This window comes from Oratosquilla oratoria, chromosome 12 (assembly GCF_046742065.1).
Source record: "Oratosquilla oratoria isolate Oo_2021 chromosome 12, ASM4674206v1, whole genome shotgun sequence".
NCBI lineage: Eukaryota > Metazoa > Arthropoda > Malacostraca > Stomatopoda > Squillidae > Oratosquilla > Oratosquilla oratoria.
The window spans coordinates 28,926,613-28,952,674 of NC_134788.1; the positions used below are offsets into that span (position 1 = coordinate 28,926,613).

The following is a 26,062-nucleotide window of genomic DNA, read 5'->3' on the forward strand; positions in this document are numbered from 1 at the left end:
TGTCTCAACATTATGTTTGGTCGCTTACTTACCTAATATTTGCCACATATATATTATGGCATACCGCTTCCTTATGCACTGAATAAAGTAAAATACCAAAGCTTTTAGTCTAGTCCAATAATTCTGATCAGATCCAATATTTAGTTTGAAGTTAAGACCCTTTAATTTTTTTCAAGCTGTTCAATGTCGCAGATTTTGTTTGCTGCATTTTCTGTTGCCTTGTCATCACATTTTTATACATATTTTTCTCTAAGTGATAGCAGCTGATATTTTGGGTTTTAAAAGAATTAAAAAAAGAAATCAGAATTTTCTTAAAGAAAATAGTGACATATGGCAACTTTACTATCTGCACGTATCAAAGAGAACAAGAAGCTACAACTCTTATATTTCCTTTTTATTTGTGTTACAAAATAACAAACGTTTTCTTAAGATATATTCCTGTGTTTTATTTTGAATAAAGATTGAAACTTTATATTCACCTTGAGTGGTTTGATATGGTGGGAAGTTTTTAATAGACAAGAAATTACATAACTAATCAATCAACCAAACATTACTATGCTGGTGCTACCAAACATCGTACAGCCCACTATAATCCTATTCCCTACAGCACTTTATTCTTCAGTCATAAAAATGACGGCACGGGAAAAAATATAGTGATCCGATATCCGGGCGACAAATCACTATATATCCAAGAAAATGAATTATGATTCAAGCAGTTCCATCCTTTTTTTTAAACAATTACTTTCTCTGAAATTACAGGATTGAATTTTTCTAAAGGATCAGGTTTTTAGTAACACGATTGAACATTTCTAATAAATGTAAACAAACCCGGTTGAGGGGAAATTGTTTCGTGACTCAGGGGGGAAATACATGTGTTAACTATTTGTAAACACGGTACGGCGAGACAGAAAGCAAATATTTAGTTTTACAAATGAAAACATGAAATGAGTGAAATCTAAGTGATGTGTATAATGTGCATTGATCTGCAACAGCTAATGTTATCTGCTTGTTATTACGAAATGGTTATATTCAATATTGTCATTTAAATTTTGAGCAGATGAGATTTTGTTTAGATTAAAATTTTCGTTCAAGCGAAATGTATAATATAGGTTTTTACACTTGTACAAGGAGAACCTGTCATATAATATATTCCTGAAAGTCTTGGCTATTGAGAAATGCACAGTAAACATTGGGGGTAATTTTTTTTTTAGATTTTTGCATGCAACCAACTTTTAGTCTATACCTAAGAATTAACCATTAGAAAGACCATGGGTGTAAATGGGGTATATCATTTTCTGATATAACTGTTCAGTTAACCATTTACATCCTTATGGCCAAATTTAATACATTAAAGGCCACATGAATTAAATCCATGTAAAACAAATTTGTAAGCTGAGGTTTCCTGGACCTAAGGGACTGCACAAAGGATGTCTTTTTCTCTGTGAGATCATAACCACATGTGGATATTTAATGTTCTTAAATGAGAGCATTGGTACATAGATTCCTTATGATACATCTTATCATGAGAGGCCCATTAAGACAAGGGCTGCCGAGGCAAAATAGTTAAACCCCAACCTAGAGGACTGATCAATTTAATCAATCCATTGCCCCTGGTAATTAGCAACAGCCTTTACGTGGAACTAGGTCATTTATGAAAGATTTTATGTCATTGTTTAGGGATTGTTAGTGTGGGGTATTGTAGTATAAAGTGTTCTGTGTCTTCTGTATAGTGGTTAAATCAGTTCCAATATAAGCATAAGTAGATGAATAGTTTGTAGTAAAGCAGATATGCAAGTGTTAGATTTTATTCATGGAATAAAAAGAAAATTATTTTACAGTATATATTCAAGTCTGGGTTAACGAAACTTATGAAATTACTCTATAACTCGAGTAATTGACTCGGATACCTACGAAGCTTTTGACTAAATTAAAAAGGTAAGTTTAATCTGCAAGTGTTTTTTTTTTCTGATGTTTTAGAAATATATTGAATACAAGGGAATAATTAAGTACAACAATCAAGGTTGTGTACTGTGAGTGGAATTATATATGTATTCATAGTTATAGGGGTAAGCCATTGGAGTAGATTTCTTTGATGAAAAACTATGTAGTGCTAAGCATATTAAAACTGTTGTGTGCAGTGGCATTTCTTAATGGTTCTGTGGCTGTCTTGTGTGAAAATAGAGCCTAGATATTAACCCATTCAACTCCGATGACAAGATGTCTTGTCATTTGGTCAAATAAAACAAAAAATCATAAAACACCAAAATGTTTGATCAAACACCAGAAAAATATGACGTCAGTCCTCGCTTCGCTCGCAGCGAAGCGAGGACTCACGTCATATTTTTCTGGTGTTTGATCAAACATTTTGGTGTTTTATGATTTTTTGTTTTATTTGACCAAATGACAAGACATCTTGTCATCGGAGTTGAATGGGTTAATAAGCAATGGGCAATGTTCTTGCCTCATGGATGGTCCAGGTTTGATACCTGGTAAGCGCAGAAATATTTTCCTAGCTTTCTAACCACAACAGTGGACATCAGAGGTGTGGTAGGTCAGTGATCTTTGAAGAGTAGGTATACTGTGTTACATAATTATTTCCAAGCAGTTTTCATACAGAGATTACTAAAGGTATGGATCAGGCAAAATGGAAGTAATAACCTCAATGGGAGAAATTAGTGTTATGGTGAATGATAATTATGGTTTTCATAACCTGTTTTGTACTTCAGCTTCTTCGGGTTCATGTCTTTGCAAAGTTTTCCCCAAAGCCCCTCCTAATTGTTTGTTATTTGCTCCAGAATTTGAATGTCAATTTTAGTGTCCATAGTAGTCATTGATGTCATTCCATAATCAAAGTTGTTTGTATATATTAGTAATATCATGGCTGAGGGCTCTTAAGAGGTCAAATTTGGTTCAGAATAACAAGTCCAACAAGGTTTCTTTGTTACAGAAAATGGATAAATGAATGCCTGTAAGAAATATAAGACTGTAAAAAATATATATATATATGAAATTGTGCATAGCACTAAAGCTGCACAGTTAATTGGAATTTGCATAACATAATTACTTTTGCAAATCAGAAGAATCAACACCCTGTGTCATGAATTGCCTATCATGTCAGGGGAATTAAGTTTCATGATTAAGACAACCTTTTTATTGCAGGATGACTTGTCCCGAGTGTGGTCAAACCTTCAGTGCTGAGAGGAGGCCACGCATGTTACCATGTGGGCACACCTTCTGCACCCCCTGCCTCATACAACTACATGAACGAAACAGTGCTGTTATTCCATGTACAACTTGTGATGGAGAGATGTACTGTGAAAATGTTTCAGAAATCCCTGTAAACCTCTGGGTAGAGACCCACATGGCCAAGCTCACACTGCAGGTAGATGGAAAGGACCTACCCATTGCTAACACTGATAGTGAAGACAAAAACCTCCTATGGAATACTTGCGCTATTCATAACAGTCCTATGTCTTTCTGGTGCAGGACATGTGGCACTTCTGTTTGCATCAGTTGTTCACAAGAACACCACAGCCAATCACACCAAGTGTTTAGTTTTCAGGAAACCAGACAGCTGCTTTTATCCCAATACGAAAACCAAACCCAGGTCTTTCTGGATTGGTTAGTTAATGTGAAGAAAGTCACTCAACAAACACTGAAGGCCACAGAACTCTTGGTACCCGTACTCACAAATACTTTATCTGCTATTGAGGAATACACCCAGAAGATGAAACGAGAGAAGCAGGCTCTAGAAGATGCACCATCTCTTGAGACAATGGAGAAGTTGCTAAACAAAACTTCTAGCTGGTGCAACAGTAACAAAGCATCACTTCAACATCAAGTTGAAAAAATCTTGGTGCTGTACCAGCGAGCACAATCTCATGTGAACGAATTTCAGATTATTCATCAAGAAATGGAGAAGGAGGCTGACATTACCAAGTCAGCCAAAGACAGAACAACAACCATACCCTTGTCAACAGTTCCTGAAAGTGAGACTTCAAGGGAGGATACAAATCTGATTGCAAAAGCAAACAGCCCTTTACCACGTCAATTAGGGCGTGGGTTCAGTGATGTCGAAGCTGTAAATCTGCCGGGAGAGGTATCTCTCCCTTTCTCAACTCAGGTGGAAATTAGAGCAACTGGGTAAGGTGGTAGCTAGGGTCACTTGAGAAAAATTCCTTATAGTTTTATTACAGTTACCTTATAATCTGAAGTACATTGCTAAACAGTTTCATGCAAGAACTGTGGTGAAATATATTCATTTTTGTTTTTTCAAACATGTCTCTCCACTGTAGTTGATATAACCAGTCTTTGCTCAAAGAACCTCATTCAGTGTGAATATTTTTCCTTCATCATAGCTTTAACATTTATGTGAACCTCAAACTTGCATGATTATATGTTTACCTGATTGTAAATTATAGAGGTAGAGCTACACAAGATAAGCAATAAGTGAGATGAAGATGCCAAATTTGTTACAAGAAATATCTAGACAGACAATGACTGGAGTCGAGTGGAAGATGAAACTCTGCCAAGAAATATAAAGTATTGGAAGTGGGTGAAAATACAGAGAGACTATCTGTGATTTATTTAAGAAGTGAAGTGGTTACATGAGTAATTGAAGAGTGAGAATGTAACTGTGTTGTTCATGGATAAATTGTCACCTTCAAGTTTAGCATTATACTAATTCCATTATCTCATGACCCACAAGGTGTTGTCTGCCGTATTCTCACGTACTGAATCAAAGCATTCAGCATATACCAGAAGCTGTCCACTACCCTGAGTATGTTAACATGGAATATTCTAAATGCATATTGATTTTTTCATTAAATGGTAGGTGATATGAGTAATTGTTATACATGCAAAGAAAAGAAAAGACTTGTTAAACGATGTGGTGTCTCAGGTCTAGTGACGTTGCCCCAGCAACTTTCCCTTTTCTTGTCCAAGCCTTGTAGCAATTACATAGAGAAGCTGAGTGCAGGTCTTCATGCTACTTGCAGTCTCCTCAATTATACTGGTCATACATGCAAATATAATGAAAACGGTGTCTCCCCCATTTTCTTTGGAGATGGTTTAGACGTGGCAACACTGCTGGTTTTGCCGGCCACATCCTGTGGGTCACCAGATAATGGAAGAAGTATAGTACTGATGCCCCCTGAAAACATAAAAGAATAAAGAACTTTGTGTGATAACAGACACAGCAAAACTTAAGCCACAGATTTAATATATATAAAATGTGATTTAGAAACTGCAGACTAGAAAAGAAACAAATAAAAGTGGAAAGAGTGATAACACTGAAGAATAACATGCGTGAATAATTTGGAAGTGGGAGAAGGTAGGGCTGAGATAATATGAAAATTTGTGATACAAAGTTGTACAGAATGGCAAGTGATCACTTAAGGCAATTAGATATTTAAGATTTAGATAAACTATATCAGTGGTGTGAAAAGCGGTTAGTGAGACAATTATCAGTAAGGATCTCAAATCATCTATGTTATTCCACCTCAGAGAAAGCAAATAAGATTCTAGGACAGATTGTGTGATCTTTTGACTTTGAAAACATCTCTAATTAACAAGCTATATAAATCACTGGTTTGTCCACATTTGGAATATGCTATTTCTGTGTGGTTACTGAATCTCATTAAAGACATTGACAGATTTGAAAAAGTACAACAGAGGGCCACAAAACTGATTCTAGATATCAGAAATGAATTATACAAAAATTGACTAAAACATATATTTTCCCTAAAAAAACATAAATTTGGGTTACTTGATGCAACTCTTCAAGATTCTACCGAGAATTGAGATCAAAAGTGACCAAATTTTCTCATTAAATGCAAATTAGACAATAATGGTCTCAAACTGTCAGGAAGTAGATTCAATTTGGAAGTGGGTAGATTTTGACATGGAATTTTGAGCTGCTATTGTGATTGCTTTTTGTTTGATGAGAGTAAGTGGTGTGTGGGGAATAAATTGAAGAATAACATGACTTAGTGCATGGCCTGATCCTACTACTGTTTAACAATTTGTAAATTGCATCGTATGATTTTATATTGTGAAGTTGGAACTGGATTATAAACTTCATATAACTCGTAATAGAATTTTCATATGTCATCTGAAAAACATTCCTTGGAGTAATGGTACTTGTAATGTTTAAAGGTGATATCACTATAAGTGATGAGATGTGTCCTATTTCTTTGCAGGGAGAATGCAAGATGTGGGGTACTATACAAAGCAGCAGATGACGCTCTACTGCTCTGCCTCTGGTGTCGGTTTCACGATGATCTGGTTCGTACATGTTCTTTCCATCCCTTAACAAGACACCGCAGCCCAGACACTGAGCAAAGGGGCTGTGGCCTCCGTAAGGGACATGTAACTTGGATAACCATTATTGAACGACCAAACCATGTATGTACCTATTGTAGCTACTGTTTGTACCCAAGTAGTTTTTATTAACGCCAGTATGAGTTTTGTTTGCATTGTTGACCTATTTCATTTGAGTGTGTTGTAGCATTTTGTCTTTCTTTGTTTTAGATGGACCTATACTACTCTGCTACACCTGTGTAACCATTGATTTGTAGCAGCATTGCATCTTGGGTGTTATTTTTTTGCCACTGTTGACTGACTTTCAGAAATATTGCTCATTTGTAATGCGTCTTGCTGCAGGTTTGTAGCCATGTTTCACTTTAATGTATTGCATGCCTTCTGCATCTTTATGTTATGTTGCTGTTGTGTTACCTTGTATGATTGAATAATAATTGTTGCCTATGTTGCACTGACTGAAAGCCTGAAGCTCCACAGCCTCTAATGATGGTTCTTGGACCCTCTTACAAATCACCTTAGGAAGAAGCATTGAACCTCTGTATTGTTCTAGTGTGGGAGTGTTTCTGTGTTATCAGCTTTTAGTAGTAGGAGGGAAACAGACATTGGTCTTTCTTTTATGTGAAAAGGTGGGGGTAAAGGAAATGCAATTGAAGTTGACAAAGGGTCCTGGGCCTGGTCCAGAGGCTGAGTGTTAGCCTCATGGGGCTGCACCTCCAAGTGAAGTTGAGAATATTGACAGGCTTTGAAGATGGGTGGTGGGGAGATGATTTTCTCCATTGTCCTCCACCTCCAGGTACCTCCAGGTTCAGTGGAACCTCATTGTATTAATCATTTCAAATAATCCAGTTCATGAACAAAATTCTGTCTCAAAAATCCTTCCAATTCACAAAACTTGACCTGGAAAACAAACTGGTTATTCAAAATTGTATGGGTTACACACATGAGATTGTAGGCCAAGGATAGAAAGCAAAGGAAGTGTATGTTAGTTTAGGCTCGTATATCACCCAATGACCATCTTATCTTTAATTCTCTTTGAAAAGTTGTTGTGTTTCTTTAGTTACTATAAGTGCTATATAGACACCATGGATTCCAAGAAATTCTATGAAAAGTAATAACTAGAGATAAAGAAGAAAATAGGGTGAATATACAAGAGAAAGAAAAGAAATCATTGTTCAACATGAAAATGGAATATGTGTGCTTAATACTACATGGCAATATGGAAAATCACTGATGAACAGCATCATCATTGTTAAGAATGTAATTAAAAGCACTAATGTGGCAAATATGTAACTATTAATGAAGCAAAGAACCCAATTGATGAAATTGAAAGGCTATTTTAACTCTGGATAAGTAAGAAGCCACATCCTGTTTTTTTTTTTTTATTATTATTGTTGTTATTATGATTTATTTATTTGGTTTTCCTGCCTGCACCGTAGTTGAGATAATCCTAATTTCTTCTCCCATTAACCCTATATTTATTTACCTAGTTGTATTTTATGGGAAGAGAGCTATGCTCGTAGTGACCCGCTTTTGTATCTTTCAGCATCCAGTTTGATCTTAAATTCTTGTATAGTTTTTGCACTCACTGTTTCTTCATTCAGTTTGTTCCAGATATCTATCACTCTGTGTGGGAAGCTATTCTTTTTCAGATCTCCTCTGTACCTATACTTTTTAAGTTTCTTTTCGTGTCCTCTGGTTTTTCTTTTATCCCACTTTAATAAGTCATCTCTATCAAGGACTTCCATCCCTTTCATAATTCTGTAGATGGTTAGCAGGTCTCCTCTTTCTCTTCTTTGTTCCAGGGTTGGTAGTTCGAGTTTGTCCAATCTTTGTTCATACGTCAAATTGGAGAGTGTTGGTGCCATCTTTGTTGTTGCTCTTTGAATTCTTTCTAATTTCTTTATGTTCTTTTTAGTACTAGGTGTCCAGAGTGTCACAGTATACTCCAGTTTTGGTCTTATCAATGTAACTAATACTTTCTTTACCATTTCTTCATCCTTGTAGTCAAAAGCCACTTTCATTAATCTTAATAAATTGAAAGTTTCTCCAACTAACTTGTTGATATGGTGTAGATGGAGAGATGATAATGGAAGAGAAGCAGTAAGGGGAAGATGGGCAGGGTATTTTAGGGAGTTGCTAAATGTGAAGGAGGATAGGGACGGAATGATAGTTGCTGTGGGAAGTGCTAAGAAAATGACCATGATGAGTGAGGAAAATGGAGGAGAAATAAGGAAGGATGAAGTGAAGGCAGTTAAGATGATGAGAGCAGGTAAGGCACCTGGTATGGATGGATGCCATGCAGAATGTCTAACAAAAGGAGGTACAGTGATGGTGGACTGGCTGGTGAGGTTATTTAGTGTTTGTTTAAGAGAGGGTAGAGTGCTGGAGGAGTGCCTGTATAGTTCCACTTTACAAGGGAAAAGGGGACAAGTGTGAGTGTAGTAGTTTCAAAGGGATGCTTGTTAAGTGTAGTGGGGAAGGCTTATGGGAGGATCTTGATTTAGAGGATTAAAAGAGGAACAGAGGGAGTGATTGGCGAGGAGCAGTGTGGATTTAGGACAGGTAGAGGGTGCGTAGATCAGATTTTTGTGGTAAGACAGATATGTGAGAAAGCTATAGGAAAAGGTAAGGATTTTTTTTGGGGGGGCTTTTATGGATCTGGAAAAGGCTTATGACAGGGTAGACAGGAAGGCACTGTGGGAGGTTTTGCAGATATATGGGATAGGAGGAAAGCTTCTAGGAGCTGTCAAGAATTTTTACAAGAGTAGTAGAGCATGTGTCAGGATTAGAAATGGAGAGAGTGAGTGGTTCAAGGTAATGGTGGGACTTCGTCAGGAATGCATTATGTTGCCCTGGCTGTTCAACTTATACATGGATGGGGTGGTGTGAGAAGTAAATGCAAGGGTGGTGGGTCAGGGATTGGAGATGTTTAAAGAAAATGGGGAAAAGTGGAAGGTGAGCCAGTTGTTGTTTGCGGACAACACTGAACTTGTATCAGGATCAGAGGAGGGATTGAGGAAGTTGGTGACAGAGTTTGAGAGAGTGTGTGAAAGAAGAAAGTTGAAGATAAATGTGGGTAAAAGTAAGGTGATGAGATGTACAAGGGGTGAAAGTGGCAGCAGACAGGAAGTGAGCATTAAGGGAGAGCAACAAGGAAGTGGATAGTTTTAGATACTTGGGTGTAAATGTGGCAGGAAACGGTGGAGTGGAGGTGGAGGTAGAATGTAGATTGAGAGAAGTGAGTAAATGCCTTGGTGGATTAAAAAGTGGAATGAGGAATAGACATTTGGGAATGGAGGCTAAGAGGAGATTGTATGAAGGAGTGATTGTGCCAACAGCACTGTATGGGGCAGAAACATGGAACATAAGAGAGGAAGAAAGAAGGAGTTTGAATGTGTTTGAGATGAGGTGTCTGAGAAGTATGATAGGGGTTACTAGGCTGAATAGAGTGAGGAATGAGGAGATGAGGAAGACAACAGTGATGGTAAGAGAGTTGGGAGATAGGGTTGATGAAAGAGTATTAGGATGGTTTGGACACATGGAAAGAATGAGTGAAGAAAGACTAGTAAAAGAGGTATGGAAGGCAGATGTGGAGGGAGTGAACATGAGGGGGCGACCTAGGATAAGATGGATGGATGGGGTGAAAGGGGCTTTGGGGAAGAGGGAAATGTCTGTTGAGGAAGGACAGGAGAGGACAGAAGACAGGGGTGAATGGAGAATAGTTGTATATGGATGATGTTGTGATGCATGAGGTGGAATGGGTGGGGGGATGAGGGGTGAGGTGGTATGTGTGAGAAAAATTTGATGCAGCCTGAAGGGATTTCTCCCCGTCTTCTCCTTTTCTGCGTGAGGGGGTGGATAGGGGGGGTCGCCAATTTAATGTAGCAGCCTTGCTGTGAATGTGCTGTGTCTTGTGGCACTGCCTCTGACCCAGGGCATGTTTGTCAGGTGTCATGTCATTGGTGATAGTTATTCCTAGGTCCCTTTTTGAGTTAACTTTTTTAATTTCCTTTGTACCAATTTTGTATTGTCCCGATATTCTGTTTTTGCTTTTTCCAAATTCCATTATACTACATTTCTTGATGTTGAAATTCACTTCACTCTACTGACTCCATTTCCAGATTTTGTCCAGGTCTTCTTGTAATGATTTGCAATCTTTCTCTGTACTTACTCTCTGTAGTAGTTTCATGTCTGCAAAGAAGTTCATATAACATTCCACACCTTCATCCATGTCATTTATATATATGGCATACATTATTGGAGCCAATACAGAGCCTTGTGGGACTCCATTTTCATTTCTTCCCAATTTGAGTTCTTGTCTCTGAGTACCGCCCTTATTTTTCTCCCATTAAAGAAATCTCCTCCATTCCAATAACTTTCCTATTTTTTCAATTTTTCTAAATAGCTTTTTGTGTGGTACTTTGTCAAATGCCTTTTGTAAATCTAAGAAGGCACAAACAGCCCATCTGTCCCTTTCTTGAATTATTTCTATTAATCTCGAGTAAAAGTATATTAAGTTTGTGGCACATGATCTTCCACTTCTAAATCTAAATTGTTTTGGATTTAGTATTTTGTTATCCTCTAAGTGTTTAATCCATTTACTTTTGATAACTTTTTTGCATATTTTTGCTACAGTACTTGAAAGGGAGACTGGTCTATAGTTGGTTGGGTTTTCTTTGTCTCCTCTTTTGTATATTGGTACAATATTTGCACTCTTCTAATCTTGTGGTACTTCTCCCTCTTTGAGTGAGAAATCAATTATCTTGTGTATTTTGTCTGTTAGTTCATCTATAAATTCTCTCAATATCCAATTCCAGCTGGCCTGTGTGACTTTCTGACATCAAGGCTTTTTTTATTTGTTCTCTTATTTCTTTCTGTGTCACCAAATTTCTTTCATTGTGGAGGATCGTTCTGTCCTTTCAATGTTGGGAGTTTTCAATCGTGAATGCAAATTTAAAATGCTTGATCATAATTTCTGCCATTTCTATACCATCTATATATTCTGTATTTCCTTCGTGCAGTTCCATTATTTTGTGTTTGTCTTTTAGTTTGTCATATATATATCTGTAGAATAGTTTAGGTTGATCCTTACATTTTTCTGTTAAGTCTTTTTCATTTCTTTTTTCGTCCCTTCATGTGTGTATGCATATGTATGAATATGTGTGAAATATATATATACATATTCATATGTATATATATATACATATTCATATGTATATATATATATGTATATGTGTGTGTGTATATGTGTGCAGGGTGGCTCACATAAGTGCAAACCATTAAAAAGATATCATCACTATCTAATAACCAAATATAATGGGACTTTTACTCAATAAAAGTATAAATTTAATTTTTTTTTTTTTTTTTTTTAGCATAGTATTTATTGTTTTTTCACATTGAAACAGAATTGTCCATGAACCTTAATATAATTTCCACCATTTTCAACAAGAGCAATAAGTCTCTCTGTACTCCAATACAAATCTATGTCTAATATTTTGTTTTAAGGTCTTAATACTAGCAGGTTTTGTCTCACAAACTTTGGATTTGATGAAATCCCATTGAAAAAAAGAAAAAAAAAAGAAAAAAAAAATCACAGACAGTGAGATTGGAGGATTGAGGAAGCCAGGGCATATTGGGAGATCAACGGCTCATCCATTGTCCTAGCAAAGTATCATTAAGCCATAGTTTAGCATTTCTCCCCCAGTGAGGTGGAGCACCATCTTGCATGAAAATAACTGTGTCCTCATCCCCATTGATTAACATTTAGCCAGAATTGTTTATACAACATTTTAAGATATATTTCACTTGTGACATTTTCCTAAAGAAATGAGTCCTGAATGTGCCAGTTTGTCCAGTTGCACCCCAGACAGCAATTCCTGGGGAATGAATGCATTCTTTCTTTACCCAATTGGGAGTTTACTCATTTTTAATGTCATCATGGCTTGTCTTGTTGAGAGGAATGAGGATTATCTTCAAAATGTTTTTTTAACAAATACTGCATTTTCTGCATTTTTAACTAAACACTTTTTTCTTTCATCAGTACACACATTACCTGTCTCCGTCAACAGTGCCATTTATAGATACTGCTTTTTACTGGTGCTGCTCTGTTAAATCCTAAAAAAAAAAATTCTGGCAATTTTAAATCTGTTATTCCATTCATATAAACAGGCGCATTTTGTTCTTTCAGTGGATGAATAACCAATAGTAAGGTTTAGAAAAAAATCTGAAAAAAAATATATATATATGTATATATGTTTCTTTTAAAAAATTATATAAAAAGAAATAATAACGAAAATAAAATGGATGTTTATCATATAAAGTTTTGCAGCACCTGATAGAATATGTTATGATTTTTTTAATGGTTTGTACTTAGAAGGACTATCCTGTATGGATGTGTATATATATATATATATATATATATATATATATATATATATATATTTTGTGTGTGTGTGTGTGTTTATATATATATATATATATATATATATATATATATATATACATATATACATTTGTGTGTGTGTGTGTGTGTGTACCTAGTATTTACCTAGTTGTATTACATGGGAAGGGGAGCTATGCTCGTAGTGACCTGTTTTTGTATCATGCAACATCTAGTTTGTTCTTAAATTTTTGTATGGTGTTTGTACACACTACTGTTTCATCCAATTTGTTCCAGACATCCACCATTCTGTGTAGAAAACTTTTTTTTTCAGATCTCTTCTATAACTATCCTTTTTGAGTTTCTTTTCATGTCCCCTTGTTTTTCTTCTATCCCACTTTAATAAGTCTTCTCTGTCTGTATTTACCAAGTTGTATTATATGGGAAGGGGAGCTATGGTTATAGTGACCCGTCTTTGTATCTCACAATATCTATGTAAATGAAGATCTGGAGTCTGGGAAAGAGCGTAAACCACAGACTCATTATAAAGGGTTTATTGTGCATAATAAACCCTTCAAATTGAGTGGTATTTACACTCCTTCCCAATATAATATGATATAATATAATATATATATATATATATATATATATATATATATATATATATATATATATATATATATATATATATATATGTACACACACACACACATGTTGAGACATGGCATATTAAGTTGGATAAAGAAGATTTAGGTCTTGTTCTAAGTTTATTCCGGACTAATTTCACACTTTCTTCAGAGGAACCTCTGAAGAAACTCACTGCAAAACTAGTCAGGAATAAACTCAGACCAAGACCTATGTCCTCTTTATCTGCCTGCCTCACATATATGTACATATTTACCTTACCTAGTTGTATCTTATGGAAAGGGAAGCTATGCTAGTGGTGTCCCATCTTTGTATCTTGCAGTGACTAATTTGCTCTTAAATCCCTGTATAGTTTTTCCACACACTATTGTTTTGTCCAGTTCCAGACATCCATCACTGTGTATGGAAAGCTGTTCTTTTTTCAGGTCTCTTCTATAACTGTCCTTTTTGAGTTATTTTTCATGTCCCCTTGTATTTCTCTTATCCCAATTTAGTAAGTCCTCTCTATCAAGGACTTCCATGCCTTTCATGATTCTGTAGATGCTCAGCAGGTCACCTCTTTCTCTCCTTCGTTCCAAAGTTGGTAAACTCAGTTTTGACAATCTCTCCTCGTATGACAGGTTTGAATGTGTTGGGGACATCTGTACTTCTCTGGATTTTTTCAATTTTCTTTATATTCTTTTAGGTGCTGCTTGACCATAGTCTCGCAGCATACATCAGTCTAGGCCTCATTAGTGTGACTAGTATTTTTTTTTTTTATACCATTTCTTCATCCAAATAGGTAAAAGCCACCTTTATTGATCTTAGCAAGTTGTAGGATTCTCCAAAAATTTGATCTGTTTATCAGGGGACATGTCATTTGTGATGATCATTCCCAGTTTTTTTTTTTTTTCAAATCCCACTTTCTTTACTAACTTTGTTCCAATTTTATATTGTCCTGATATTTTTTTTACTTTTTCTGAATTCCATTATGTTACATTTCTTGATATTGAAGTCTGCTTCCCACTTCTGACTTCATTTCCAAACCTTGTTCAGGTCTCTCTGCAGTAATTCACAATCTGTTTCTATATTCACTTTCCTCAGCAATTTAGCACCATCTGCAAAGAAGCTCATGTAACATTCCACATCTTCATCCACGTCATTCACATAGATAGCAAACTTTGGAGCCAATACTGATCCCTGTGGAACTCCACTAATCACCTCCTCCCAAGCTGAACTCTTTTCTCTGAGCACTACCCTCATTTTCCTTCCATGCAAAAAATCCTCCATCCAGTTTAGTAGTTTACTAAATCCGAGACAATTTGGATTCAGACAGGGAAGATCATGTGCCTTTAATGTAATCTGTTTCTATTAAGACTAATATGTATAATACAAGAAAGGGATGGATGGGCTGATTGTGCTTTCCTAGATTTACAAAAAGCCTTCAACAAAGTACATAAAAATTATTATAAAAGAAAAGGGGGGAATATGTAGGAGGGATACCTTGTATCCCTCCTACATATTCCCCCCTTTTTTTTAATAATAATTTTTATGTACTTTGTTGAAGGCTTTTTGTAAATCTAGGAAAGCACAATCAGCCCATCCATCCCTTTCTTGTATTATACATATTAGTCTTAATATAAACAGATTAAATTAAGGGCCCATGATCTTCCCTGTCTGAATCCAAATTGTCTCGGATTTATTATATTTTCTTCCAGGTGTATTATCCACCGATTCTTAATAACTTTGTCACAAATTTTGGCTACAGTGTTTGTAAGGGAAACCAGTCTGTAATTTGTTGGATCTTCTCTGTTTCCTCCTGTATATATTGGTACAATATTGGCATATTTCCAGTCATTTGATATTTTTCCTTCTTTGAGTGAGCAACTTATTATTATATATTTTTTCCATTAATTCTTCATTAAGTTGTTTTAGTATCCAATTTACTATTTCATCTGGGGTGTGATTTCCTGATATCAAGGTTCATTAATTGATCCATTGTTTCTTTTCATGTCATTTCTATTTCCCTCACGGGTGATCTCACTTTGCTCCCTTCATCCCAATGCTGTTACTTTTTCTCTAGAGAAAACCCATCTTGAAGTAATTGTTCATGACTTCAGCCACTTCTAAATCTTCTGTGTACCCTATATTTCCATGACATAGTTTCACCACTTCCTGTTTGTTTTTAAGTTTATCATCCACATATAGAATAGCTTAGGTTGATCTTTACATTTTTCTATGATTTTTTTTTTTGTAGTTTCTTTTTTCCTCTCTGCACACTTTTACATATTCATATCTTTGGTTGATGTATATTTGCCATTTATTTTTTATTTTTTATTATTATTTTTTTTTCCATCTTTTCCAAGCGTTGTCTCATCTTTCACCTCACTACATCTTCTGTTGAACCAGCACTTATTGTACACCATTAAGATAATTTCTCTTCCACTTCTGTCTCATCATTGTAAAACTTTTCCCAATTTACATTTTGAAAGAATTTGAGTTTCCCAAAGTCTGTTTTGTTGTACATCGGTCTTCCTTTTCTTTATTTCTCATTTCTATATATAATTCCTTCTTTAGTTCAGATTCCATTAATATGTGATCACTCTTTCCAAATGATGTCTTGTATTCAATGCTATCCACAATTTCAGGTTCTGATGTAAATATTAAATCTAGTCTTGATGGTTCTTCATTACTTCTATATCTGGTATTTTCTTTTACCCATTGTGTCATTGTATGTTCTATAGTCATGTCAAGTAATACATTTCCCCATAGATCCTCTCCACCTTTCACTGTCATCTCTTCCCAACAGATTTCTTTGCAGTTAAAATACCCCATAAGTACCAGGTTACCTCCATCCTCCAGGATCTCGTTTAATGAATGCCTTGTGTCTTCTAACATTTTTAAATGCTCGCCCTCTTTCCAAGAGCCCATTTATGGGGACACATAAATCACTACAAATTTTCTACTTTTTGTGTCACTATCTTCAACCTTTATCATGATCGTTTCCACAGTGTCTTAACATTGTAACCTTTGCCACATTTAAGTTTTCCTTGGCCAGAAACATGACTCCTCTGCCCTGTTTCTAGTCTATTTTTTATCCAATTATTATATAAGCCATGTCCAACACTATTTGGTGGTAGTGGGTTCCTTAATTTCATCTCTGCAATTCCCATTATGCCTGGTTTTTCTTCTTACAGGTAATCATTTAGTTCACTTAATCCTGAGATCAATCTATGTTAGTATAAGCCACTTTTAATTTTTTTTCCCCTTCTCTATCTCGTTTTCTGTTCCTTCCGTTTCACTTGCCTGAGCATATCATTTTCTCAGCCTCGTGTCTAAAACTCTCCGATAGAACTCCTTTTGGTCTTAATTCTCTTCACATTTTTTTGTAAGCTTTACCTCTTAGTGTCCTCTCATTGTCTTTCCTAAACATTTCTCTTTTTATCCATATATTGTTGTAGTGTTCACTATTTGCTAACTTTCCTGATTTTGCTAGTATGTCTTCTACTACCATTCGTGACCTTGGTTTTATCTTCAGAGGTCAATTTCTTTTGAATATTGCCCCATTCTATGTTCTATTTCCTTTTCTACTTGGTCTCCATCTTGTACTTATTTGAGAACTGTTTTTGCTATTTCTTTTTATGCCTTTTCTCTCAAGTACCTAACCATGCCATGTCTTTCCTTTAGCCCATATACAACAAAACACATTTTTTTTATCCACTGTATCCCTAACCCAATTTGATTTCTCTTCAATTACCTGAATAATTATGTCCTTTGCGTTCTCCTGCATTTTTGTTGTACTATTTCTTTAAAAGCTATCTCTTTGTTCTCTCTGTTTTCATTCCATTTCTTAATCTTCTGCAGATTTTCCTCTCCTATTTATATACATTTACCTATTTGTATTATACGGGAAGGGAGCTATGCTTGTAGTGACCCGTCTTTGTATCTTCCAGCATCTAGTTTGTTCTTAAATTCTTGAATAGTATTTGCACACAATGTTGCCTCATTTATTCCAGATATCCACCACACACACACATGAGCAATACTCCTTTCCTGTAAATTACAATTAGGTAAATACAAAGTGTTAACAGTAAAAGGAATAGGATGAGTTCAACTAAGATACTTGCAATGAAAGACTCGGTGGTAACATTCTCTTCCCCCACCACAGGGTCGGCGAAAAAAGAAAATAAATATTCAGAGAAATGGTACAGGACAGTAACAAGGGGTTCGGGGACAGCATAACAGAGGGATAGCTTTTGATATGAATGCATCAGTTTGTTGGATAAATGAAGAGGCAATAGTTGAATGAAGAACAACTCTTTAGGCAGGCTAGACACACAAAGACACATGAGTGTTGCCTTTTTCCTGTGTAATTGGGTTAAGAAATATTGTACAGTTATGGGAAGATGAGAGAAGAATATGGGACTCTGGAAGAGTTTATATCAGATAAACAGTATTCAGATTGGTTTCTTGAGGAAGGATAACTTTATGTTCAACTCTTGAGAAGCACAAAATGAAACTGGTTAGGTGGTGTGTTTGATTACCCAATAGATTGACTATTCATTTTATAATAACTCCTCCAGACTCCTATGTTTTCCTCCTCTTATTTTCCTATATAGTTAAGTAATTAAACTACATTTTTTCATTCCTTGTTTTTTATTTCACAGTATAACATAATGTTAGATGGCCGATATCTGCTGAGCAAGAAAAAGTTTAAACATCATGAAAATACAACTTTGTGCAGAAAAATTAAGGTATTTGGTCAACATGGTTTAGAGTTAATATCCTTTCAGGTAGTAAAAGACCAGACACATTAACATCATCTTCAAAGTTTTTTGAACATGAACATAAAGTTAAGTTAATCAAGTTACATTTTTGTTAATGAAACTTTCTACCATAGATTGATTGTGTCTGTATACCAAATTTACCAACTTAACACATTAGAGCATGATCTTGTGGATGTCTTTCTAGGGGTGGCCAGACATTCCCATCTTTACGCTTATGCCACACATTGTTTGTAATAATTCTCTTTACAAAAGAGAAAGTCATCATATGGTTAGAGAAGAGGCTGGACTATGTAGTTTTTAATATGAATTGCCCTGCTATTGTAACATTTAATAACAATAGGCAATCATCTCTGCCTTTTGTAATAATTCAGCTTACAAAAGACAAAATCCTTAATCATATAGTGAGGAAAGAAGAAGGACTGTTAAGTTTTAAACATAAATTGCTTGCTACAGTAACATTTAATCACAACCAAACATGGCTGCCTGTTGGCTATTCTATATATAAAACATAATGTATTTTTTTTATAGCTCATAATCTACCATGTACTCTGTGATCAAGATTTCTTTGTGTTATTAGAGATGTAATAATACTTAAGTTTGTAATACATTAGAATATGGCTTAATATAGGATGAATTTCAGAGGGGTTTTCATACGAAACTTGAAAAGTGTTATATTGGAACAAGTTAATTGGTATTTAAAACTAGTGTCTAATAAATATGAAAAGTGTTGTGTAGGTAAGCAGTAAGTAATCCATATAACTGTGCTGAGAACTGAAACTATTATTTAAATAATTTTTTCTTTTGAAACATATGCACTAATGAATGCAGTGCAGATTTCTGAAAATTTTAAAATGTGGTATAGAAGACAATGTGCTTACAATTATCAGACATGTTAACATATGCACATGAGTTTGACAATAAGATCCAGGATCTCAGGGATCGTGAAAGCATGTTCCTTTCCAGCATGTGTATTATAGATACTGGGGAAATTCCAGCTCTTTGGAAGGTGAATGCTTACATCTCCTGATCCCATAAGCTTTCCTGGATTGCTATATCTTCCAAGATTTTGATTTCTTCCAGGATTAGTGGAAGTATTAATAAGTGAATCCATTTTATGCTGCACAACCTTTGAATCTTGAAAAATATATATATTTTTTCTTATCCCAGATATTTTAGTGAAGAAGTGCTTTTAGAAATTGCATTAAGGGGTGTCAGCTGGTCAAAATATGGAAAATAAAATTCCGAAAAAACATAGAGCAGCATAAAACATTTGCCCAAATACAGAGTATTATATTAGGCTCTGCCTTAGTTTTGTAGTTATATATTTCTTCACATCCACCTACCAAAGCTCAATCTTATGTATATAGGGAAATATGGAATTTATTTCTGGCAACTCTTCATACACAAACATGCTGGCTCCTCACCTGCTGTAGCTAGAATCACATGAGGTCTGTGATGAATCTACTCTGAAACTCCCAAGAAAGTGAAACTGGCTAATACCCTACCTATGATAGAGGTATGGAGTTTGAAATAAAAGACTAAGTATATAAGAGTATCTATAATATGTACCAAAAGTACCAAAATGCCTCTTTCTCCTTATAAGTGAGATAGCCAGCCAAGGCATGCTCCTACCCATTACCCATTTAATACCAAATTTTTGTTCCCTTTCATCTTAGCTCCTTTATGACTGGTTATCAGTGTTTTGTTTATCATTTACAATAAGGGTACTATGTTTGATGTTTATTCAGGGTTATATATTTTTGTGTAGCCTCGAGGAATGTTTCTTGTTAAGATTCAATATTGTGTTAGTAATCTCTTTGCTTTTTTATCTGTATATGGATGTTGGGTTGTATTAAATTTTTCCAAATTCTTTTCTACTTCTTCCACATGTTCTTGCCATTTTGTTTTTTTGTAGTTTATTTATGTGTACTTGATTTTTTCATCTTAACATGGTGATCTTTTTAGGGAAGTGATCTGAGATGAGACCATGAATGATTTCCCATGTTGTTTGTGACTGAAATGAATGAGTACAGTTATGTCTGGGGATGTTACATCTTGGTAGTATTGAGGAAGTGGGGTGTTTGTTAGAATTTAGCATGTTTAGGTTGGGAAGTTGTTCTAGTATTTTGATTTGCTGTTTGTGTTTGCAGTCATACTGGGTAGTATGCATTCAGGTTACCTGCCAGTATTTGATTACTTAGGTCACTGAGAGGTTGGAGTTAGGATGTGTAGCCTTCAGGTTTTGATGTGGAGGATGGCATGTAGATCTGTGGTAATCTATGTTATTTTCTTTATTTGTGTTTGGATTGTGATTATTCCTGTTGTGGTTTCTGTTAGTGATTGATAGTTGATTTTGTATTTTTGAGAAGGGTATACTGTTGTGTATCAATGTTATGAGTCCATCTTTGTGATGTGTCTTCCCTTCTCTGATTGTGGTGTAATCAATGAAAGTAAGTTTTAAAGTGTTAGTTTGGTTTACCGAGTGTGGTATGTATGGTGTCTCCACATATTTGAAACTGATCAAGCTCTTTTTATTGGTTTGTGATGCTGGTAGTGTTGATTTATAATACATTTATAATATGTTTTGTATTGGAGTATTTTTAGGTGCATATGTGTGTAATGATCAAGAATGTGGTGTCTGTTAAAGAGACCCAGTTTATATGGTAGAGGAGCTGTGTATAGTTTATGGGGTTTGTGCTTGCTAGATGTGTCGGGACCTGAGTTGGTTTTGATATCACTGGTTAAGAGAAGCAGAGACCTGATCACATGTGGGGAAAAAATAAAGACAGATTGGAAGGAAGTGAAAGAGAGTAAGTTTTTGAGACAATCCTGGAGGCCAGGTACTGGGCCCTTAACCCATTCAACTCCGATGACAAGATGTCTTGTCATTTGGTCAAATAAAACAAAAAATCATAATAAAACAACAAAATGTTTGATGATCAAACAGCACCAGAAAAATATGACGTCGTCAGTCCTCCTCCTCCTCGAGGAGGAGGAGGACTGACGACGTCATATTTTTCTGGTGCTGTTTGATCATCAAACATTTTGTTGTTTTATTATGATTTTTTGTTTTATTTGACCAAATGACAAGACATCTTGTCATCGGAGTTTAATGGGTTAAAGCTGCACCTCCAGATGAAGTCTTAGCTGGCAATGAGTGCAGATTATCCCAGAATATCTCAACTTTCAGGGACAAAAAGGTTGTGCAATGGAGGCCCCCAAGGGACTGTACTATCTTACCTGTACTATTCAACTTCTACATATAGAACAAGACACCAAAGCTTTTCCCTATGGAGATAATCTGATAATAATGGTACAGTACAACAACTAAAAAACAGCTGCTAAATGCACCCAGATATTCATAGACAAATTATAACTGGCTGAGACGAAACAGAATGGCAGCCTCCCTTCAGAAATCAGTGAAATTGCTCATCCCAGATAAGAAATGAAAAATGTTGAGCAGTCAAATGACCATATATATATATATATATATATATATATATATATATATATATATATATATATATATATATATATATATATATACACATGTACACTGAATGGTTCCCAGTGATCAATTAATATCTTTTTTCAACCCTAATCCTTGGCTCGTCCATGTTTCAATTTCCAACGGATGTCTCCATCGAGCGATTCTTCAGTCTTGACTGTGATGGCATGGAATTAAAAGTGATTTGTTTTTGAAAAAAGATATATGTATATATATATATATATATATTTCCCCCTGGAAAAAAGGCCTAAAACCTTGGGTATTACTTTTTATACACACACCCTTCAGTTCCTACAAGAAGCTAAACATACTATAGTCAGTAACTAAGACATGTCTAAGTCAGCATAATGAAACACTTACAACAGTATACAAATGTCACCTAAGAATCACACCCAACTATGCCTCAACAAACTTCACAAAAGAAAAAGTTAAGAATAAGGTCTGGATGCATCAAAACCACCTCAACAAAACTAATCTCAGAAATCAACACACTCCCCATAGATCAACAGATGAGAATGAGGAACACAGTTACCCTTCTATATGATGATGCCTATGTAGGTGTTATGAGGCACAAGTAGGTATATGAGGATGCATTGCCATCTTGATTATATTTTGTAGTTGTAGCTGACTGACCCCCATATTCCATGAACTGGCCTGATAATATTTTCTGTGGTTATTAATATTTAGAGTGAAAAAAAGAGAAATACATCTGTAATTTTATATTTCATGATGTGAGTATTTTAATGCATCATCGTACATCAGGCAGCTGATGCTGCCCACAAGGATTTGACTTGTATTGAAGAGGTTAAAAAATAAATAAGAATAAGTCTCATTCATCTCATTCACAAGAATAGAGAAAAACAAACATACTACTCAAACATCTACAACACCTAACTACCCTACACCTCGTAACACATACATACCTAAATCACAAAATAAGCACTCTGAGACTGACCCCCAAACTCCATACACCACCCAACTGTGCCAGAGATCAGCCCAACTGATGAATTCCTTCTCATGACAAGCAAGAACTACACAAACGTGTTCAGAATTTCTCCCAGAATTAAAACTTTACCAATGAGGAACCAAGCTGCCCAGGTACAATCACCACACAGAAAATGTAACCCCTCACCCAAAAGACATGCATCCTCACACGAGAGACCTTGGGCAAGAAGCGATCGATCTTTGTGGGTAATACATTGCATGACATCCTAGTTGTGAATCCATTGACTACAAGGGATTTCTTGTCCAATTGCATCTAATAGGTTCCCAGGATAAGCTCATCACTAGTTGGATTAAATTAGATCAAGTTAGGTTAAAGTTAAGCTTGGTTTAATGTTGTCATCTTTGGTTCATTAGTTGGAATAATTAAATTAGTCTAACCTTTCCTGATATATCCAATGTTAAGGTTAAGTTTTATCTATAATTAGGGGGAGGGTTGTCAATGCTTCCTGTTGTGTTCAGGCGGGTATCGGGTGAAGAAGATAGTGGCAATTTTAGGTTAGGTCAATTGAGTAGGTCGCCTTTCTCGGTTAGGAAATGGTTTTAGGTTTGGAATTGCTATGGTTTGCGTTCCACATTACCTACTTTAAAATTTTCAATGGTATCTTCCAGAACATAGATTTTTGCTTGCTATGGATTAGTTTACCAGTGTTTTTACTCCTTGGGTCATGGAGAGTGGAAATTTGTGGAGGGGCATGTAGTCAGAACCAGAAATCATCCAAAAGGAACAAAATACATTCTAAAGGAATAAAAACTTTACAAAATACATCAGAGTTGATTGATTTCTTACAAAATTGCTATCACATTCTGGGCTTTCCAATATTGACCCAATTTCTTCAAACTTACCCTTCTCACTTCCATCGCTCATTCCCATTTCATTCCTATCAAGATGACCAAAAATACAATGCAGATTTACAACAGCAAAACTGCTCGGTTCATATTTTCTTGTTACATGTTATATGCACAATAATAAAAATAATGGGTAATTATAGTATTTAGTCATTAGTGCCTGCATATTAATAGAAGACATTATTCAAATAGTATTGTTATATGTTATTTTATACAATAAATTAATATTTACCAAGAATTTATTTTTTTACCCTGAATAGAAAGTTAATATTAAAATTTTTATTTCTAATTATTTACAATTGTAAAGTTGTAGGTTGTCACTCAAGCTTGCTATGATAATATTATATCATGGATATGGCAGCAGCATTTATTAGCCTATCACTATTAGTAAATAAATATTCTTTTTAAAGATGTTCAGCATGTAAATCATACATATATTTACTTTTGAGATTTTTTTTTCAAATGAAAAATGGATTAAAATAATACGAAAACTGGAATTTATGTAACAATACATTACTCTTGAAAGTTACTGCGTTCTGGTACTTAATTTCTGTCATTCTTATCACTAAGTCCCATTTCTTATTTTATTGCTCGGTTCTTTTTTTCTATTCGTTCTATTCTGTAGTTATTCAAGGGTTACAATTCTATAAAAGCTTACGATTCTGATATTGCTGCCATACTTGTTAAAAAAAAAGTGCCCAACGATCATGAAAGTTGTATTGCTCAATTTGACAAAAATTGGCTTTCCTTATTATTTTGTGTTCCGTAACATTTCTGCTAGTAGTTGCAATGATAATATTAGTACAAAAAGAAAAAAAAAATGATCAGTACGTGATCCTTACTGTAGTGGATCGCAGACGTAAATTCCAGACCCAGAAATTATGGTCACTCTCCCCTGTCATAGAAAACGTGGAGATTCCAATAGAAGAAGAAAACGGTTTACTACCAGATAACAAAAGAAGACGTTTAATACAAAAGGAAAATAATTCTATATAATATATCGGATGTTGTGAATGCATTATGGTGCGCCATTGCGAATCTTAATAATTATTAAACTCGTTTTGTGTTATAACCTGTTAACATAAGGACGGAAATAATAGCCCCCCCCGAGAATTAAATCCCCGTTGGCGCAATCTGCAACATACTGGACTTTGCATTTTTCTAGTCGCAGGTTCGAGTTGCGTGCATCTCTCAGATTCCCAACATTGACTGCTACCGATTCCGAGGAATTAGGCTTCGAGGGGAAAGCAACCTTTTGAATAAACAATTTGGATAAAAACCAAGACAAGTGGAACTGGTAGGGAGACAAAATCCGGAATGCAGCAGAGCCACATTATTTCCCTAATGATCTATTTACTTTTTTGCAAATAGGATGGTTACATTAAATGGCATTCCACCTTATACATCTACGATGCATCACTTCTAGGCTGGTCTGGACAATTCACTTGGTGATTGCCCTGTTCTGGTTGTACCATACTAACATGTAACAAAAATAAATAAATAAAAATAATTTTTTTCCTTAAGGGAGAGCAACTCCCCATAAGCTTTGCTTCTCGCTCTCCCTTTTCAACTACCAATTTTGTAAAAAATGTATATATGTATGTCTAATTGTATTTAATATTGTTGAATAAACCTATACTACTACTACTACTACCCTGTTCTGGTTAGTGTCTTCCAGAAGGCCCGGACAACTCGTTTGTTGATTGATTCACGCCACACATCGAGACTCACAAATCCTTTTCGGGGATCTCATGAGTTGATTCGTTGCATTATCCTTGATTATGTACGCTGCTGATTTGACATCTCATATGGTAATTCCACAGACAGCAGGATCGTTAGTCCCTTCAATCTGTCCCACTTTGTCAACTTTTACAACTTCCTCTACCAAAGGGGTCACAAGAGAAAGGAAAAATTATACTCAAATAAGTGGTATAGAACAGTTTCAAAGGAACAATATATCAGAGGGATAGTCGTTGTACAAAAGTAGCAGTTACTGCTACATTGCTTCAGACCCGGAGAGTGGATAGGAGGCAGAGATGACCCTTCATCCAGGAGGAGCTAAGATGGATGGTGGATGGGAGTGGAATTGGTTGGGGTGGGTGCCTGACTTCAGTGGCTACCCTCCCTATAAGGGGTAAGAAACCCTTGACATATAAGCAATTTCCTCCCTCATTCCCTCCTGTCAAGCTGTAATTGGTAGGAGAGATGCAACTTTCTACACAGAATCAATTTCGTGTTCAAAACCTTCCTGTGTTCATACATTCTTTTGTTTAGTTTAAGAGTTACATTGTACATCCATATTCAGTTTCTCATTTTCAGTTTTGTCATAGCTGCGATATAAATTGTTGTCCAATCTTCATTTGCTTCTTTTGTATATTGCTTGGACTTCCCTATTTTATCATTATCATTTTTTTTCATCATAACCAAGAGCTATTAGTTTTTTAGTGTCTGCTATGAATACTAATGGATCTTCCATGAATTCTTCTCTTAATTGGATAGTGCATTTTTTTTTTCATAATAGCAACATGAGAATATGCAAACTACTGTCCACAACTGATATAATAAATGTAGATTTTCTTTATATGATGATGC

General features: G+C 35.4%; 1 protein-coding gene across 3 annotated transcripts; it reads left to right on the top strand.

Moving 5' to 3' along the window:
- The first annotated feature begins 734 nt into the window (after positions 1–734).
- LOC143031170 (uncharacterized) lies at positions 735–21,083 on the top strand. Of its 3 annotated transcripts, XR_012966985.1 has the most exons (6): positions 739–894; positions 1,839–1,935; positions 3,160–4,143; positions 6,201–6,405; positions 6,532–6,663; positions 17,992–18,127. XR_012966985.1 is itself a non-coding variant. In XM_076194696.1 (5 exons), the coding sequence occupies exons 3-5, from the start codon at positions 3,161–3,163 to the stop codon at positions 18,139–18,141; spliced, it is 1,218 nt and encodes a 405-aa protein (XP_076050811.1). In that variant the 5' UTR covers positions 735–894; positions 1,839–1,935; position 3,160; the 3' UTR covers positions 18,142–21,083. The 3 variants fall into 3 exon arrangements, 2 of the variants coding, with proteins under 2 accessions (XP_076050811.1, XP_076050810.1); XM_076194696.1 differs by lacking the exon at positions 6,532–6,663 and having other exon boundaries at positions 735–894; positions 6,201–6,285; positions 17,992–21,083; XM_076194695.1 differs by lacking the exon at positions 6,532–6,663 and having other exon boundaries at positions 17,992–21,083.
- Positions 21,084–26,062: the final 4,979 nt, after the last annotated feature.

What these genes read in the sequence shown, in the direction of transcription:
- LOC143031170 (XM_076194695.1), top strand. Translation starts at nt 3,161, where the DNA reads ATGACTTGTCCCGAGTGTGGTCAAACCTTCAGTGCTGAGAGGAGGCCA. An exon ending in GTGGAAATTAGAGCAACTGG is followed by an intron (nt 4,144 to 6,200) that starts GTAAGGTGGTAG and finishes ATTTCTTTGCAG; the next exon opens with GGAGAATGCAAGATGTGGGG. An exon ending in TTATTGAACGACCAAACCAT is followed by an intron (nt 6,406 to 17,991) that starts GTATGTACCTAT and finishes TTTATTTCACAG; the next exon opens with TATAACATAATGTTAGATGG.